This window comes from Pan troglodytes, chromosome 23 (assembly GCF_028858775.2).
Source record: "Pan troglodytes isolate AG18354 chromosome 23, NHGRI_mPanTro3-v2.0_pri, whole genome shotgun sequence".
NCBI lineage: Eukaryota > Metazoa > Chordata > Mammalia > Primates > Hominidae > Pan > Pan troglodytes.
In genome coordinates, this window is record NC_086016.1 from 25,142,223 (window position 1) to 25,161,601 (window position 19,379).

Here is a 19,379-nt window from a genome sequence, read left to right on the forward strand (position 1 = left end):
CAAGCACTTGCCACTGGCAAGGAGGGTGCTGCCGGCTATTTCTGTGGGAGGTGGGTGAAGACATTTAACCTGGGCTTCCCCAGCAGAAGGAGATGCCATTGCAGGGACCAGTCTTGGGCTGGAGACCCTAGCAAAGGCTTCCTCTGGCAGGGCTGCAGGTCTAGGGTCTGTCTCTGCCTGCTGCGGGCCTGATTAACGCCAGTACTTTCCTTTCCCCAGAGTCGGATGGCAGAGAGCTTGCGCCTCTTTGACTCCATCTGCAACAACAACTGGTTCATCAACACCTCACTCATCCTCTTCCTGAACAAGAAGGACCTGCTGGCAGAGAAGATCCGCCGCATCCCGCTCACCATCTGCTTTCCCGAGTACAAGGGCCAGAACACGTACGAGGAGGCCGCTGTCTACATCCAGCGGCAGTTCGAAGACCTGAACCGCAACAAGGAGACCAAGGAGATCTACTCCCACTTCACCTGCGCCACCGACACCAGTAACATCCAGTTTGTCTTCGACGCGGTGACAGACGTCATCATACAGAACAATCTCAAGTACATTGGCCTTTGCTGAGGAGCCGGGCCCGGGGCCCGCCTGCCTATGGTGAAACCCACGGGGTGTCATGCCCCAGCGCGTGCTAGAGAGGCCCAATCCAGGGGCAGAAAACAGGGGGCCTAAAGAATGTCCCCCACCCCTTGGCCTCTGCCTCCTTGGCCCCACATTTCTGCAAACATAAATATTTACGGATAGATTGCTAGGTAGATAGACACACACACATGCACACACACACATCTGGAGATGGCAAAATCCTCTAAAATGTCGAGGTCTCTTGAAGACTTGAGAAGCTGTCACAAGGTCACTACAAGCCCAACCTGCCCCTTCACTTTGCCTTCCTGAGTTGGCCCCACTCCACTTGGGGGTCTGCATTGGATTGTTAGGGATAGGCAGCAGGGCTGAGGCAAGGTAGGCCAACTGCACCCCTGTTGCCTGGAGGAGGGCCAGCTCGCTGCCCGAGCTCTGGCCTAGGGACCTTGCTGCTGACCAAGAGGGAGGACCAGTGCAGGGTCTGTGCACCTTCCCTGCTGGCCTGCACACAGCTGCTCAGCACCACTTTCATTCTGGACCCGGGACCTTAGGAGCCGGGTGACAGCACTAACCAGACCTCCAGCCACTCACAGCTCTTTTTAAAAAACAGCTTCAAAATATGCAGCAAAAACCAATACAACAAAACGAGTGGCACGATTTATTTCAAACTAGGCCAGCTGGGATTCCAGCTTTTCTTCTACTAGTCTGATGTTTTATAAATCAAAACCTGGTTTTCCTTCTCTGACATTCTTTTTTGTTTTTTGTTTTTTGGTTTTTTTTTTTTTTTTGGCCAAATCTCGTGGTGTTTCGCAGAAAAAAAATCCAGAAAATTTCAAATGCAGTTGAGTATTCTTTTTTAAATGCAGATTTTCAAAACATATTTTTTTTCAGGTGGTCTTTTTTGTGTCTGGCTTGCTGAGTGTAAAAGTTGTTATCTGGACGATTCTGTCTCTCTGCTCCAAAGAAATTTTGGAGTGAGTGGCAGTCCTGCGCCAGCCTCGCGGGACACATGTTGTACATAAGCCTCTGCAGTGTCCTCTTGTTAATGGTGGGGTTTTCTGCTTTGTTTTTATTTAAGAAAATAAACACGACATATTTAAAGAAGGTTCTTTCACCTGGGAGCAAATGAACAATAGCTAAGTGTCTTGGTATTTAAAGAGTAAATTATTTGTGGCTTTGCTGAGTGAAGGAAGGGGAGCAAGGGGTGGCGCCCCTGGTCCCAGCATGCCCCGCGCCTGAGACTGGCTGGAAATGCTCTGACTCCTGTGAAGGCACAGCCAGCGTTGTGGCCTGAGGGAGGCCCTGCTGGGACCCTGATCTGGGCCTTCCTGTCCCAGGGCCTATGGGCAACTGCGTTGAAAGGATGTTCGCCAAGGGCCGTGTGTAAATACGAACTGCACCATGGAGAGGAGAGGCACTGCCGGAGCCCTTGCCAGATCTCCCTCCCTCTCTCCGTGCAGTAGCTGTGTGTCCGAGGTCAGTGTGCAGAATCACAGCCAAGGACGTGAAGAGATGTACGGGGGAAAGAGAAGCTGGTGATTGGATGAAAGTCAAAGGTTGTCTACTTTAAGAAAATAAAATACCCTGAATGGAGCCCAGCATTGTCCCAGTGTGCTATGTGTGTAGCTGACCTGTGGCTGGACTTGGTGCCATCTGGGAGGGCAGCCGGGGACACCTCCATTCTGAGGTCCCATATTCCAAACCCCACCCCTATACCTCCACACATTTAGGTAGAGTCATTTTGCAATGAACATCACGAATAAACATCACGAGAGGAAAGAAACTGCAAAGAGGGGAAACCTGCCAGGTCCATGCAGTCCTGGTGTGGAGGTTTGGGGGTGATGATGACTCCTGCCCCTCCCGCTGCCCCCAAGACCCCACCCAACACTGACCCAGGCTGTGCCATACCCTGGACCCCTCCCACCATGTGGACACCTCAGCCAAGGTCAGAGTCATCCTGCAGAGTGGAAGAGGTGCCCTGAGGGCCTGGAGGGTTCCTGTGCCCCCAGTAGTGTAGGGCAAACCTTGTAGGGTTTTGGGGAGGAGGGGTCCCTGAGCATGCAGTGCTTGCTGACTGGCTTGTGTGGTTAGAGGTATCTGGATATAGTGGAAAAGTGCCGATCAGAAGTCAACGAAGTGCATTCACCGAGGTGCCAATCAGAAGTCAACGGAGTGCATTCACCGAGGGCCTGCTGCGAACCAGACACGGAGCCGGGCTCCTTACTAATGATTTTATGTAACACCCCACCTCGGCAGGTTGCCAGAGGTGCCCATTTTACAGATGAGGAAGGGTGCCTGAGGTCAGGGAGCAGTCAAGCCAGGATTCACCAGGCCAGGGAGCTGTTGCTCCCACTGGAGGAGCAGAGATGCTGATCTTTCCTCCTGCTGGAGTCCTTGCCTGGCTTGGCACCTGCACAGGATGGAAGCCTACAGGGAGCAGCACAGAACCACCCTGCAGCCTCCTCCTCAAAGCAGGACCTCAAGCAAAGTCGGGGGTCGGCAGGCACACACACGCATGCATGCACACAAGCACATGCACACATGCGCAGATACGCACGCAGCCCTGGTGCTGTCACCGCCCCATCCCTACTCCTAAGCCCACGCAGGGACTCCCTTCACACCTTCCTACGTCACCAAACAGCCAGAACCCAGAGGGGCTTTTGTTTCTGAAGAAATAACGTGTGACTTAAAATCGTTGAGACTTATTTTGTGCTTTTAATGCCAACTGTGAAAAGAGCAGTAATTTCGCCGTGAGCATCTTTAATCTAAAAATACATGGCTAAAGGGAGAAAGGGATTGAGCCTCCCTTCCTAATGTGTGCAAAGATCAGAGGAGGCCTTCCCTGGAGGGAGGTTTCTCCCGGTTCCCAGAACCTAGTCAGGAGTCTCCAGTTCCCCCATAGGCTGCAGAGAAACCTCAGGCACTGTCGACCTCTCTGGCCCCGTCCTCCCCTGCAGTTCACCTGCACTGGTTCTTCTCCTGAGCCTGCCTTGTTCCGCTCTTGCCCCCAATGATCCCTTTGCCTAGCATGTCCTTCCCCATCCTCACAGCTCAAAGTCACCTGGGCGGCTTCTTGGAAGTCTCCTCCTTCCCTGCATTCCATCTGCCAGGGCTCCAGGGTTGAGTGGGAAGGGGTGTTGGAAACTCCATTGAGCAGCTCAAGGCCAGCGCCTCTGACCCACCTCATTCCTCCAAACAATGCCCCATGGAGAAGGCGCATGCTGAGCTGGGATGGTCCAGGAGTCTTAGCCAACGGGAGGTAAGCACCAGGACTCACCAAGGTTGCTGGTGAGAGGAGGCTAGAGTAGGTGGCAGGGTGCCTGAAGGGGAGGACCTGGGGATGGCTGGGCCAGCCCTGCCCACTGCAGGTGACTAATCCCGCCTTGTCCTACTTCACGCAGCCCCAGCCTCCTTTCCCAGGACCCACCATCATGTGGGATATTGCCATCCTCACCTATAGCCCATGTGGTCACCCTGGTGGTACAATGGGTCAACAACAGTGGTCACGATAATCCCAGCTCTCCTCAGTGACTGCTCACTGGGGGGCACACTCATGGGAGGCCAAGATGCTTGATTCCATTCTACAGAAGTGGAAGCAGAGACCAGGAGAGGCGATGACTTATCAGCATCACACTATGTGACCCCACCAGGCCAGGACCTGAGGGGCTTTACTCTGTCCACATTCCCCAGATCCCCACAGTGGCAACAGGCCCTGGCACCCTACTTCCAACATCAGCCGTCCAGAACAAATGGTCCATCTGGCTCAGGGGACAGTGCCAGGAAGGGCTGCACTGCACCATGAGGACTTGAGGCAACACTGAGGCTAGACCTAGCCCTGGATGAGCTCACCTCACCCAGATAAGCCTGACGAGATGGGGATGCCTGTCAGGCCGGGAACCAAGAGGCCAGAGTGTCCCTATCAGTGACCATCATTCCTGCAAAGTCCAGGAATGGGGTACAACTACCCACCAAAGACTGTCAGGCTGAGGATGTGCCTGGGGTTCTGGTGCACCCTGCCCTGAGGGCAGGCAAGACAGAAAAGGGCCTGCTCCTCTAGGGCAGCTGGCCTCCACCCCTCACCCTGTGGCATCAAGGGGAGGAGGAGGAGGGGGCTGCTCTGGGTCCATCGAAGGAAGCTGGGTGTCCACGGGTGGCTGCTGAAGAGGGACAGGGTGCAGTGGTGGCCTGCCCAAGGCCACTAGCCTGGAATGAGACATACGGCTCACTGCAGTGGGAGCACCTACTTTGCTTCTCCAGCAGCCCACGTACCTGGGGTTCAGATGACATTGGGTGCATTCTGGGTGGTATAGCTGTAGACCCCCAGATTTCTCCCTAGCTTAGATGCTATGACTCCAGGGATGTCCCCTGAACCCCCAAATGACTTGGATCAAACTGCATCCAGACATTTCACCCGCGGCACCCTCCCCTTCCCAAGCCCAGTTCTCCTTTCCAAGGTCACGGAGCCAATTTCCAGAGGCAGGGCCCAGGCGCATCCTTGCTGCCTCCCTCCTCTTCTCGGGCTGGTGCTCTCCCCCGGGCTGGGAGGGTCATCCATCTCCACCCCCAGGCTGCACACGTGTGGAGTCAGGGTCAGAACAGGCTGCTACTAAAGCTGGGCTGGGGTCTCAGAGCCTGGCACAAGGAGAGGGAGACTGGAGGCAGGGCCAGAACAGACTCACAGGTGTGCCCAGTCAGGACAAGTGGGATGGTAGAGGGATACTTCCGGGGGACCCTGAGCTGTTCAACTGCACCCCAAAATCTGGTTAGAGAAGAATTGTCAATTTCAGCCACAGAACTCTCTCTCCCACAAAAATGAAACCTGTTTTCTCATGGGGTTCTACCTCATTCCTGGGCTTAGCAGGAATGATGGTCACCGATAGGGACACTCTGGCCTCTTGGTTCCTGGCCTGCCAGGCCTCCCCCTCTCATCGGGCTGGGGAGCAGAAGCAGACCCTGTGCATCACTCAGGGCCCAGCAGGCAGGGAGCCTGGGCTGGCAGCCTGTGTGTGACATCTGTCTCTACAATCCTAGTTTCTCCTCTCCTGACACGGCACCACCACAACGCATGAGTAGCCAGCCTGGAAGGAACTTAGAGGAATGCGTGTGGGTGAGCGCAGCAGCTTGGGCCCAGGGCCCCTGCAGGGCCAGGGCCCACTTGGGACAATCCTCAGTCCTGGGGTGCCCCCTCCTGGTTACTCTGGGAAATCATGCAAGTCAGACTTGGCCAGAGCAAGGATTCTGAAACCACTCTCCCACAGACACCCATGACACAGGGGAAGAAACTGAGGCACGGTGGCCAGAACAAAACAGGGGCCCAACACATACTGTCAAATGAATGAAGGAATGAGCAAGCAGGTAAGTGAACTGTAGCAAGAAGACAACCAGCAATTGATCCTTTAAAGTATGACATAAAACCTACTAAACAGCCAATATTTGTTGAGCGCTAGCCACATGCCAGGCGCCCTGCCAGGTGCAGAGGGTGCCATGGTGAAAACGGCCTTCCAGTGTGGCCACTGATAGGAAATCATACCAATGGCCACCAGCATTCACTGGGAGCCAGCTAAGCCCTGCTCAGAGACTGTCCCAGCTAAGCCACACAGGTGACACCCACGTTCCCACAGGTGATGGTACTGCCCAAGGTCACACGCTGGTAAGAACAGAGCCACTGAAATAGATGCCCTCGCCACCCCCCAGGCCCCCCCACCCGGAGGCCCATGAAGGACACCACCTGGGGCACAGTCACACTCGCTAATCCAGAGGCCACGACACTCAGTGTACCCTCAGAACAGATCTCCTGGGCGTCTGCCACATTGCCTCCTTCCCTTCCTCCCTCTGCTCATTGTCCAACTGTCCCCTGCATACCCGGTGTCCCAGGCCTCCCTTCTGGGCCCTTCACAGATCATGAGCAGCACTCAGTAAACCCCGCGATGAAGGGCCAAGGCTCCCCACCCTGACCCTCACTGAGGCTTCTGTTCGTGAGCTTGTCAGTACCACAGCCCCCTACTCCTAATAGTGCATCCAGTGTTTGTGGACTGCAGAAAAAGACAAGGGGAGGAGATGGGGAAAAGCAAACTCATACATTTTAGAAGAAAATATGGCAGAATATCTTCATGAGTCAGGGTAAAGAAAGATCTTACATGGCACTCAAAAAAAAAAAGGCCAGAGGAAAAAAAAATCATGAAATTGACTACATTATTCAAATGAAAAACTGCTAAGGCTGGGCGTGGTGGCTCACGCCTGTAATCCCAGCGCTTTGGGAGGCCGAGGCAGGAGGATCGTGAGGTCAGGAGTTCAAGACCAGCCTGGTCAACATAGTGAAACCCCGTCTCTACCAAAAATACAAAAATTAGCTGGGCATGGTGGCACACGCCTGTAGTCCCAGCTACTCGGGAGGCTGAGGCAGGAGAATCACTTGAACCTGGGAGGTGGAGTTTGCAGTGAGCTGAGACCATGCCACTACAGTACAGCCTGGGTGACAGAGTGAGACTGCATCTCAGAAAAGAAGGAAGGAAGGAAGGAAAGAAGGAGAAAGAAAGAGAGAGGAAGAGAGAGAAAGAGAAAGAAAGGAAGGAAAAGAAGGAAAGAAAGAAAGGGAAGGGAGAGAAAGAAAGAGAAAGAAAAAAAGAAAGAAAGAAAGAAAGAGAAAAAGACGGCCGGGTGTGGTGGCTCACACCTGTAATCCCAGCACTTTGGGAGGCCGAGGCAGGCAGATCACGAGGTCAGGAGATCGAGACCATCCTGGCTAACACGGTGAAACCCCGTTTCTACTAAAAATACAAAAAATCAGCCGGGCATGGTGGCGGGCGCCTGTAGTCCCAGCTACTCAGGAGGCTGAGGCAGGAGAATGGCGTGAACCCGGGAGGTGGAGGTTGCAGTGAGCTGAGACTGCGCCAGTGCACTCCAGCCTGGGCGACAGAGTGAGACTCTGTCTCAAAAAAAAAAGAAAAAGAAAAGAGAAAGAAAGAAAGAAAAAGAAAGAAAGAAGGAAAGAAAGACTGCTGCACCAGTGAATCAACAAAGGCACAGTGAGAAGCCAAGAAAACAGCCTGGTTTGAAATGATATTTGCAATGTAGGTAACCGACAAAGGGTTGGAATCCAGGATAAATTACACACTCCTTCAAATCAATAAGAAATGGAAAAACAACTCGGCAACAGAATGAACACACTCTCTCCAGAGGCACTGGGCAGGAGAGGAATCTGACGAGGTGTCAGGCAGAGGGAAGATGTTTCCTCTCACCAGGACAGGGACAGTAAAGCCATATCACAGTGAAACACCATAGCACATCCATCAGGCTGGGATATGCCCCGGGCTCTCTGGAGGCCAGAGGCTGGGCTGGAAGCAGTTGCAATATCCAGCAAAGCTGAAGGCAAACGCATTCTCCCTGGCCCAGCGATGCCCTCCCTGGCAGATGCGCTAGGGGACTCTCCTTCCAGGGTACCAGGAAGCCCTGGGCAGGAACAGCCATGGCACAGTCCTTCTGCAGTACAGGAGTACAAACAACCAACAAGCCTGCCAGCCTGGGATGGGTGAGTGTATCGTGATACATTCAAACACCGGAACAGTGTGCAGTGATGGAAATGAATGAAATACAGCCAGTGGCGCAACATGGATTCATCTCAAAATTTCTATAAATCTCTAATGTTATTTAGGTTTTTTAAGGTTTTGGAAGTAACAGAGGGATACATACAGCGAGATCCACTTACATAGTTTTAAAACATGCAAAACAAGATTATATATCATCCATATGTAATTATATCTGTGGTAAAATATAAAGATATGCATTTTGGGGACACAGTCACCAGATTATTAGTAGCTCAAGGAAAGGCAGGAGGAAGAGTGCTCTGGGTGGGGGGAGGTTCACAGGGTGCTTGGACTGTACCTATGATTTCTTCAAATAAAAATTTCAAGCAAGTATAAAATATGGATATAGAATGTAAAGATTTGGCAAAGCTGGCTGGTGGTATCCAATGTTCCTTATCACCATCTCTGTACTTCTCTGAATGCTTTAAATAGGTCACAATCATTGTAAGAGGACTGGTTGAGAGCAGCAAGTCCCCTGTCTCCACACTCCAAGAATGAGGGGACAAGACCCTCGCTTATTCCTCAGGTTCCTGCATGGTGAGCACAGGGCATTAATTTAGCTCAACCCAGCACTGGTCCCCCGTGGATCACCCTAATACCCTAGGGGCTCTCAACCCTGGGGCACGCATGACTGTCATTCAAGGTGCATTTTCAGAAATATGTGTGCAGGGCCCCACCCCCAGAGACTGCTCCTGGTGGCCTGGGAGAGGACCAGGGGCATGGTGGTGTTTTTAAAAAACCACAGGCCTAGTGTGCTCAACTCCCAGGCCAGATCAGCTGGAAGAAGATGTGCTTCAGGAGCCAAGCAACAATCCTAGACCCTCACAGGCTCTGCTCTGTTGGGCCTGCCTATCTGCACCTGATCCCGTAGTCATTTCTCTCTGAGCCTTAACCCAGGGAATGCTCACGCCTGGCCTTGAATGTTTGCACTCCATCCTTGGGCAGGACGCTGAGCTACACACCAGGCCAGTGTTTCCACTTCAACCTCATTTCTGGCCTCTGAGGCAGGTACTTTAGACATGGGAAATAACCTGTCCAGGGCACACGGGGAGTGAGGGGAAGGACAGAGGGAACCCAGGTTCATCTGACTCCTGGGCTACAATATCTGTTTGTCCACCTTGAGCTAAGGTATCCCCTTCAAGGCCTCCTATCATGGCCCTTGAAATGATTCCCTCGTCTAAAAATACTCATTGCATCATGCGACCAGGCAGGTATCAATCTGCCATAAATCTTAACTCTCGAGCCGTGGTATCAGGTAGCTGTTACCCCAGACTCCCCATCTAGTCAGCAGGGCCAGTGGGACAGGAACTGTATGCAACATTGCCTCTGGGACGGGCCTTCTTTATCCCTTAAATGTGTGCTATGGTATTTCACAAAAGAAAACATTTACAGGACATCCCCTTTTAATCATCAGGGAAATATAAATTAAAACCAAAATGAGATACTACTACACACCCACCAAAATAGCTAAAATAAAAAGACAGAAAAAAATCTATGATTAATGAGGATATAAATCACCTGGAACTCTCATATACTGCTAGTGGAAGTATAAATTGGTACAAGTATTTTATTCATTTTTTTTAGAGACAGGATCTTGCTATGTTTCTCAGGCTGGAGTGCAGTGGTTATTCATAGGAGCAGTCCCATTACTGATCGGCACAGGAGTTTTGACCTGCTTTGTTTCTGATCTGGGCTGGTTCACCCCTCCTTAGGCAATCTGGTGGTCCCCCCATCTCGGGAGGTCGCCATATTGATGCCAAACAGTGCGGACACCCGACTGGCACAGGGCACTACAGCCTAGAACTCCTAGGCTCAAGCAATACACCTGCTTTAGCCTCTTGGGTAGCTGAGACATGGCATGTGCAGATGCAAGTATTTTAGAAAACCATTGGGTAGTACCTTCTAAAAGCTGAACATAATCTTACCCAGGCCAGCCATTCTCTTCTTAGGTATGTTTCAAAATAAATGCATATACATGTCCATCAAAAGACATTTATAAGGGTGTTCATAGCCACTCTATTCTTGGTAGCCATAAGCTAGAAACAATTCAGATGTCCGTCAGCAACGGAATGGGTAAGTAAACTGTTGTATACTCACATAGTGTAAATACCATACTCCAGCATAAACAAGCAAAAATCAGTAATACATCCCACACGTAAATCTCAGAAATAAAACGTTAAGCAAAAGTAGCTACAAGCAAGATATTACAAGCTGGATGTTTCCATTTATGTAAAGTTTTAAAAGGGGCATCATCTATGGTCTTATAAATTGAAGATACCATTTATCATTGGTAAGGGTAATACCCAGTATGGGCATGTGGGAAGTTTCTGGAGAGGTGGTAAATACTCTCTACATGTCTTGATTGGGGTGGCAGTTACACCACATGTTCACTGAAAACAACTTGACCAAATGTTCATTTAGGATATGTGCTTTTCTTTTCTCTTTCTCTTTTTTTTTTTTTGTCTTAAGACAGAGTCTCGCACTGTCGCCCGGGCTAGAGTGCAATGGTGCAATCTTGGCTCACTGCAAGCTCTGCCTCCCAGGTACAAGCGATTCTTCTGCCTCACCCTCCCAAGTAGCTGGGATTACAGGTGCCCACCACCATGCCCAGCTAATTTTTGTATTTTTAGTAGAGACAGGGTTTCACCATATTGGCCAGGCTGGTGTCGAACTCCTGACCTCGTGATCTGCCTGCCTCGGCCTCCTGAAGTGCTGGGATTACAGGTGTGAGCCACCACACCCAGCGGATATGTGCTTTTCTAATATGTATGTTGTAATTTAATAAAAAGTGGACGATCTACACCCTGGTACATATGTGACCTGGGGAGGAGACCGACGGACAACTTGAGTGCCCGACAGATCTGTGTGCAGGACGCAAGCCTACCTCTAGGCACCTGGACCAGCTGCATGTATGCCTTGTACAGGTTCCCCCGGCAGACTGGGCTGGGGTCATTCAGCAGGAAGGACAGGGCAAGGACGATGTCGTGCTCTAGAAAGGCGTATCTAGGGAAGGGAGGGTGGACAGTGACATAAGTGAGACCATGCCCTGAGAGGCTCAAATTAGAAGAGTCAGGGTCCCTGCTGGAGTCTGATCCATGCTATCTGGGGTAGACCACATTCCTCTGGCTTTGTGGGAGCAGACAAAGGCTACAGGTGCATGATCCATCTCACCTGAACCTCCAGGGGAGCGAGCTCAGCAGGCCCAGCCCACCTTGGCCCCTTGTTCTTCTGGTCTCCCTTGCCTCCACATCTATGTACACCAGTTATGCTTGTTGTTATCATTATATAAGTTCAGTAAATATTAGGCAAGCCAGTTAGATGAGAAGAGGATTTTCTTTTTCAAATTTGCTTATGAGAAAAAGTTGAATGCTTTGGAAGGACTCAAAATTGAGCCCCAACCCCCAACAAAAAAAAAAAAAAAAGGAGATGATTGGCTGGGCGCAGTGGCTCACACTTGTAATCCCAGCACCTTAGGAGACCTAGGCGGATAGATGACTTGAGGTCAGGAGTTCGAGACCAGCCTGGCCAACATGGCAAAACCCCATCTCTACTAAAAATACAAAAAATCAACCAGGCTTGGTGGCACATGCCTGTAATCCCAGCTACTCAGAAGGCTGAGGCACAAGATCACTTGAGCCCAGGAAGCAGAGGTTGCAGTGACCTGCAACTGCACCACTGCCCTCCAGCCTGGGTGACAGAATGAGACTGTCTTAAAAAAGACAAAAAAAAGAGATGATTGTAAAAGATTCTAGATAGCTCACACCTAATCCCAGTGCTTTGGGAGACTAAGGTGGTAGAATCATTTGGGCCAGGAGTTCAAGACCAGCCTGGGCAACATGGTGAGACCCAGTCCCTACTAAAATGTTAAAAGTTAGCCAGGCATGGTGGTGTGTGCCTGTGTTCCCACCTACTCAGTAGGCTAAGGTGGGAGGATCGTTTGAGCCTAGGAGTTTAAGGCTACAGTGAGCTAGGATCATGCCACTAAACTCCAGCATGGATGACAGAGCTAGACCTTGTCTCTTAAAAAATAAAAAGATTCTAGGCCAGGCGCGGTGGCTCACGCCTGTAATCCCAGCACTTTGGAAGGCCAAGGTGGGCGGATCACTAGGTCAGGAGATCGAGACCATCCTGGCTAACACAGTGAAACCCCGCCTGTACTAAAAATACAAAAAAAAAAAAAAAATTAGCCGGGTGTGGTGGCGGGCGCCTGTAGTCCCAGCTACTTTGGAGGCTGAGGCAGGAGAATGGTGTGAACCCGGGAGGCGGAGCTTGCAGTGAGCCAAGAACGCACAACTGCGCTCCAGCCTGGATGACAGAGCGAGACTCTGTCTCAAATAAGTAAATAAATAAATAAATAAATAAATAAATAAATAAATAAAAATTAATAAATAAAAAGATTCTAGAAGGGTTTTGCATACAGGTTATTTCATTAATGTCTTTGAGTTCTTGCTCTACTTTAAAAAAACCAAAGCTGCAAATCAGACGATGTTATGAGTATGGTTTAAGCAAAAAAAATATGATAGGAAACACCAACCAGTGGTCTCATATCTGACAAAAAGCCTGGGTCCCACATGGGGATTGATGAATGCCTTATCATTTGTGTTTTGGGTTAAAATGAACAATTTAAAGGAAACCATTTCTTCGGTTCCTTGCTTAATCATTTCTTTTGATTAACCAACTAACTGACTGCTGGGCCTGAATGCATCTGAAAGAGGCCTTCTGAGGTCACGTCTCTGAGGGCTGGGTTCAGGAATGAATGAGAATGCATGTGCAAACCCCTCAGCCAAGTGCCCACAGGAAGTGCCCAACCAGCTGTGCCATTGCGGCATTTATTATAAATAAAAATAAATTTTATTTATTTTATTTATTTATTTATTTTCACTTATGGTGTGTTTTGAATCGTCTGGAAAAAGAAAGTCACCGTGGGACACACAAGTTGCAGGGGTCTTCCCTGACCACGGGGGCCTCCTTGGTCAGTGTCTAGTCACCCACTCCATGTCTCTCATGCTTTGATAGTCAGTTGTGTTTGCCTGTGTGCTTCCTCACCAGAGGCAAGCAAGAGGGCAGGGAACAGGCTGCCAGGAAGCTCTCTTGTCAGTGAGATGTCATGCAAATTAACTCCTCAAGGTGACAAGATGCCAAGCCCAGGGCTGCTATCCTCATTCCCCCTTTCTGTCACTACTTCTGTGGGTAGAAGAGGCAGAAGAGTTTCAACCTGGGCAGTTCAGGGCAGCTACTTAGAGCTTGATGGGCTCTAAGTAAAGGTTAGGGGCACACAGGAGTCAAGTCACCTTTCCTGCTGTTTTTTTCCCCTTCAAATCCTGAACCGATTTGAAGCCTCTCTGAATAGCTGCCTGTTTACACCAAACAACCCCCAAGGCAGTCAGCACCTTGCCTTTCTTGTCTTTTCTTCCTTCTGGGCCTGTGCACACTGGGCAGTGGCCCCCTTTATCCGAAAGACCTGGGCCAGGGCTTGGGGGTGTTTGTGATGTGGGGTTCTGTTTTTTTGGGGGGTGGGGACGGGGGCTGGTGGGGAGAGGTTCCAGTGAAAACTGGAAAACCTGCTAGAAAAATTCTAAAAGAGCTGTAACACTGGGGTTTTGTTTCTAATACAAAGTAAAACTACTGATCGCCAGTCAAGAGGGTGAACCCAGCTGATGTGGGAAAGCACCTCCAACCACCCTCACCCTGTTGCCCCAACACCTAACTAAAATACTCTATAAAATTTTTTTTAAGTGTAAAAAGTGAAGCTGTGCTTACACAGGAAAAGGACACTTCCAGGTGCCAGAAACCAAGAACTCAGCCATCATGAACAGGAAGTGAGGCCACCAGACCAGATACACACTTTGAGGATGTTATTTTAACACCCTCACAGGGACAGGAGCCAAAGCCACAGGCCCTGTGGGGATCTGGGTTGGGGAACTGGGCTCTCTGTAAAAAGCTAAGAAGTGGCAAAATTGTTGCAGAGGTAAGATCTGAACTTTCTTCCCACCTTGAAAGTCGGAAGCTCAGCTAGGTGCAGTGGCTCATGCCTGTAATCCCAGCATTTTAGGAGGCCGAGGCAGGCAGATCACTTGAGGCCAGGAATTTGAAACCAGGCTGGCCAACGTGGTGAAACCAGTCTCTACTAAAAATACAAAAATTAGCTGAGCCTGATGACACATGCCTGTAGTCCCAGCTACTCAGGAGGCTGAGGCACAAGAATTGCTTGAACCCAGAGAGGCAGAGGCTGCAGTGAGCTGAGATCGTGTCACCGTACTCCAGCCTGGGTGACAGAGTGAGAGACTGTCTCAAAAAAGAAAGAAAAGAAAGAGAGAGAGAGAGAGAGAGAGAGCACGCTCAGAGCTTGGAACTAACATAAAATAAATAAAAATCAGTCTGGAACAGAGGGCCCCGTAAGATCCACACAGAGGCAACCAAAACCACCCCACAAAGAGTCCTGCTCTGGCTAAATAGAAGCCCCTCCAAAAACTGGTGCTGCAGACAAAACTCCAGAGCACTCTAAGCAGCTCAAGGGCATCCACCCAGGGGAGAAGTGTGGCTCGCAAGCGTCACACTGGTTTCCAGAACAGCATCCCACCTGCCCACGCTATGGCTCGCCGTGATGTAGAGCACCTCGGTGGTCTTTATGCGCACCATACTGTTGCTATCCTTCAGCAAAGCTTTCAGGTTCTCCATACAGCCTACAAAAAACAAACAAACCGACCAACCCTTGAATGTTTGCCAGTCTCAGAAACCAACCAACCCAGAAGTCAATAAGTGGGCCAGTTGGGGCAGGAATGTACCAGAGTTTCTGCTGCTTTGGGGCACTGGGGAATCATGTTGGTTATGCAGCATTTCAGAGTCACTGAAGAGGCTCATGTCTCATCCAACCCTCCTTGTGATTCTCCCTGCACACTTCCTACCAGTGACTTCTCACAAAGTCTGTCATGAGGTTAAGAAAATGGCCTTTGCCATTTCTTTGACCTCAGGAGAGATATGGGGTCAAATTATAACCCTGTGTCAAACTAGTCATATGACTTTGAGTGGGTTACACCTAGGGATGCCAGATTTAGCAAATAAAAATCCAGCTTTGGCCAGGCATGGTGGCTTATGCCTGTAATCCCAGCACTTTGGGAGGCCAAGGCAAGCGGATCACCTGAGGTCAGGAGTTCAAGACCAGCCTGGCCAACATGGTGAAACCCCATCTCTACAAAAATACAAAATATTAGCCAGGCATGATGGCAGGTGCCTGTAGTCCCAGCTACTCAGGAGGCTGAGGCAGGAGAATCACTTGAACCCAAGAGGTGGAGGTTTCAGTGAGCCAAGATCGTGCCATTGCACTCCAGCCTGGGCAAGAGAGCGAGATGCCATCTCAAAAAACAAATAAATAAATAAATAAAAATCTAGCTTTATTTATTTATTGGGCAACCCTAGACTTACAATCCTTCTCTGAACCATGCTTTTCTTATCTGTGGGTTGAGAATGGACTCTCCCCTGTAGGTGGCCTTTCTAAGGATTAAGATAATCCAGGCTGGGTGTGATGGCTCACACATATAATCCCAAAACTTTGGAGGCTGACCTGGGAGAATCAATTGAGGCCAAGAGTTCAAGAACAGCCTGGGCAACACAGCAAGATCTTGTTTATAAAAAAAATAATAATAATAAATTAGTCAGCCATGGTGGTACTTGTAGTCCTAGTTACTCAGGAAGCTGAAGCAGGAGGATCTCTTGAGCCCAAGATTTCAAGGTTACAGTGAGCTATGATTCTGCCACTGCACTCTAGTCTGGGAGATGGTAAGACCCTCCCTCAATAAATAAATATTTTTTAAAAAGAACCCGGGCACCGCACCTGTAGTGGAACTGGCCTGGAGTCAGGCTCAAACAATAGCAACCCTTATTACTGAAGTTCTACCCAGCGCCTGAAGCCATGCTAGGACCCCAGTCATGGTCACCTGTGCTGTGTCACGCTCACCTATGTTCATGGCCTTGTAGATACACTCGGGGTCATGCATGAGATCACACAGGGCCATGAGGGCTTTCTGCCTTGTCTGGAGGTCCTCTGACTGCAGTTCCTCCTTCAGCTTGGGCAGGGCCCGATGGCCATAGGCAGTGGTAATCTGGGTGGCATTGATGTTAACGGGAAGCTCCAAGGAGTTCTGGGAATGGGCCATCTTTCCCCAACTACAGAGGCCTTTCCAAATGAAGCTCTGCAGAAACCACTCACTAAAAGAGACCAAAAAGCTGTCATTATTTCTATTATGATTTAAAAGCTACTTCTCATTTGATCCTCCAAACTGTGAGGGCAGGCAAATGGGTATTTTTACTTTCATTTTACCGATGAGCAAACTGAGGCTGAGAGCAATGAAGAGATTTGCTCAAAGTCCCAGTGAAGGTAAGTAGCAGCCCAAACTGCAAACTCCAGAGCCCTCCCACACAATAGTGCTTCACAGAAGAAACCACTGATACTTTCATCTGGATCTTCAGTCAAAGGCATTAAAGGACAAAACAAACCAAACAAGCAAACTCCAAGTTGGTCACTCTGTTTAGTGCTTACCTTGTGCCAGCAATAAGTAGTATCCAATTCAGCTACCCCATAAGGAGGGGGCTGGTATTATCCACATTTTACAAATGAGAAAACTGAGGTTCTGGCCAAGGAGCTTACTGGAGGCCATGAAACTGGTAAGATTAGAAGCCAGTGTTCAAATCTGGGTCTAGCTCATTCACTGCCAGGAACCCATATTCAGATGCTTCTGACACATCCATGAAAAGGAATTAATGTTAAAAGGTGATTTATGGCCACGCGCAGTGGCTCACGTCTGTAATCCCAGCACTTTGGGAGGCCCGAGGCAGGCGGATCACAAGGTCAAGAGATCGAGACCATCCTGGCCAACATGGTGAAACCCCGTCTCTACTAAAAATACAAAAATTAGCTGGGCGTGATGGCGCATGCCTGTAGTCCCAGCTACTCGGGAGGCTGAGGCAGGAGAATCGCTTGAATCAGGGAGGCGGAGGTTCCAGTAAGCCAAGATCACGCCACTGCACTCCAGCCTGGCGACAAAGCAAGACTCCGTCTCAAAAAAAAAAAAAAAAAAAAAGTGATTAACTTTTATTGCAGACACACACACACACTTTCAGCAACTATGGGCAGTGTAGGTTAGTAGTTAAGAACTGGCTCCAGATTCAGGCCTGGGTGACCTTGGCAAGTTACTTCCTCTATCTGTGTCTTTCTGCAGCTTCAAAGGGGAGATGATAACAGTACCTCCTTCCCTGCCTCCCAGAGTTGTCATATTAACGAATACACGTAAGCCTGGCATACCAGGGCTTCAGATATGTTGGCTGTGGTTATTATTACGGTTATTATCATGGTTAGTAGAATGGACAGGCCACAGGCCTGTAGGAATCTACTCCAGTAAAAGGTAAGCCAGATGCTCACGCGGGACACCAGATGACAACGGTAGAAGTGGGGGCCGGACTGGGAGGGACGTGGCCATGTTTGAGTTGAGCTCCCCTCACAGGAACGGTGGGTGCTGGAGACAGGGGCCTGCCTTCTTCTAAGCGGCGTGGGCTGGGAGAGTCCGGCCGGAGACGAAAGACCGTGATTTTGAGTGTGGGGACACGGCCCCGTGTGAATGGGACTGGGTGGGTCACTGGGCCCCCCTGTCCCCGGGCCCCTAGCCCACCACCGCCGCCTCACCTGCCTCCGCAGCCCTTTCTGCTTCCAGTAGCCCGCACAGTGGCCAACCTATTCAGTTGCCAGGCGACATCGTTGCCAGGCGACTCCAGCAGCGTCCGCGGCGCCGCGGTCGACATACTCAGCACCCACTGCGCAGGCGCAAACAGCCCAAGGCTGCGGCCGGCTGCAAAGCGGGAACAATCATTTACAGGGTTGCTGTGGAGACCAAAGGCAGCTCAGCTTTGTTCAAAGTACAGAAGGGAAAGGAAGTGACTTATTTACGCCCTTCTCTGTACTGGGTACTTTGCATGCCTCTGATCCTCAGAGTAAATTCATAAGGTGGTAACATCTAGTTTAGAGACAAGAACCTCAGAGAAGTTCAGTCGTTTCTCCCAATTTTTTTTTTTTTTTTGACGGAGTTTCGCTCTTTCACGCAGGCTGGAGTGCAGTGGCGCGATCTTGACTCACTGCAACCTCCACTCCACTCCGCGCCACCCCCCCCAACCCGGGTGCAAGTGATTCTCCTGCCTAAGCCTCCCAAGTAGCTGGGATTATAGGCGGCCGCCATCACACCCGGCTAATTTTTGTATTTTTAGTAGAGACAGGGTTTCGCCATGTTGGCCAGGCTGGTCTCGAACTCCTGACCTCAGATGATCCACCCGCCTCGGCCTCCCAAAATGCTAGGATTACAGGCGTGAGCCACTGCGCTCAGCCGGTTTCCCCCAAATTACATAGGCCTGATCTCAGGACTGCCTAGCCCTGCCCATGCCCCTTGCTCTTCAGGCTGACTGCCTGGTAATGACAAAGGTTAGCCTCTGCAGTGGACCCAACACACTGCTGGCCAGCGTAGCTGTTCTCAAAAGCAAGCCAGACCCAGCCACCACCTGCATAAAACCCTCCATGGCTCCCCACTAGTCTCAGGGCTGAGTCCAAACTCCTAGCCTAGTGCTCCAGTCCCTGGGTGATGGCCTCCTCCAGCCATGCCAGACTCTCTCTTAACCCCTCAAATGCCACCTCACTCATGAAGCCTGAGCGCTCTGTAACACTAATTATTACCTCTTTATCCTTCAGGATGCAACTTGGTGAACACTTCTTCCATGAAACCTTCCTTCTCCCTGCAGGAGTGAAGTATGGGCCATCCCAAAATATGCTGGATTGGTATATTGACCATTTTGAGTGGACAACATTGGAAAAATAGTGGCCTCAGAAAGGGCTAACTGGGCCAGGTGCAGTGGCTCATACCTGTAATCCCGGCACTTTGGGAGGCTGAAGGGGGAGGGTTGCTTGAGCCCAAGAGTTTGAGGTTACAGTGAGATATGATCACACTACTGCACGCCAGCCTGGGTGACAGAGTGAGACCTCAACTCTAAAATAAATAAATAAATAAATATAATTTTTTTAAAAAGATACAAGAAAAGGCAAACAGATATGCTTCTTTCTGCATTCAGCAAGCCATAAAGATTCCTCTAGGAGCGGTACCCTCACTGTACCAGGGCAAGAAAATAGCCCTTGTCACCTGAGACTAAGAATTGGGGACTGCAATGGACCTGAATAAATATACTTAA

General features: G+C 50.2%; 2 protein-coding genes and 1 non-coding gene across 5 annotated transcripts in view; 1 reads left to right on the forward strand and 2 right to left on the reverse strand.

Annotated features, from left to right (window-relative positions):
- Positions 1-2,169, forward strand: part of GNAZ (G protein subunit alpha z) — a 54,595-nt gene extending 52,426 nt beyond the window's left edge. Inside the window, exon 3 of the mRNA XM_016939527.4 lies at positions 220-2,169. Within this exon, the coding sequence (XP_016795016.1) occupies positions 220-564 (345 nt within the window). The 3' untranslated portion in view covers positions 565-2,169. The remainder of the gene's footprint in view (positions 1-219) is intronic.
- RSPH14 (radial spoke head 14 homolog) overlaps positions 1-17,969 on the reverse strand; it is an 81,388-nt gene extending 63,419 nt beyond the window's left edge. For 2 of the 3 annotated variants that reach the window (XM_001169229.5, XM_016939525.3), the window contains exons 1-4: positions 17,836-17,969; positions 16,114-16,364; positions 14,740-14,842; positions 11,044-11,162 (exon numbers count right to left, since the gene is read on the reverse strand). In XM_001169229.5, coding sequence (XP_001169229.3) covers positions 11,044-11,162; positions 14,740-14,842; positions 16,114-16,364; positions 17,836-17,951 — 589 coding nt within the window. In that variant the 5' untranslated portion in view covers positions 17,952-17,969. Of the gene's footprint in view, positions 1-11,043; positions 11,163-14,739; positions 14,843-16,113; positions 16,365-16,695; positions 16,784-17,835 lie in introns of those variants that run through there. The other variant, XM_016939526.4, reaches the window with a different exon arrangement.
- LOC112206805 (U7 small nuclear RNA) lies at positions 13,695-13,754 on the reverse strand. Its single transcript, XR_002941275.1, has one exon. It is a non-coding gene; the product is annotated as a U7 small nuclear RNA (small nuclear RNA).
- Positions 17,970-19,379: the final 1,410 nt, after the last annotated feature.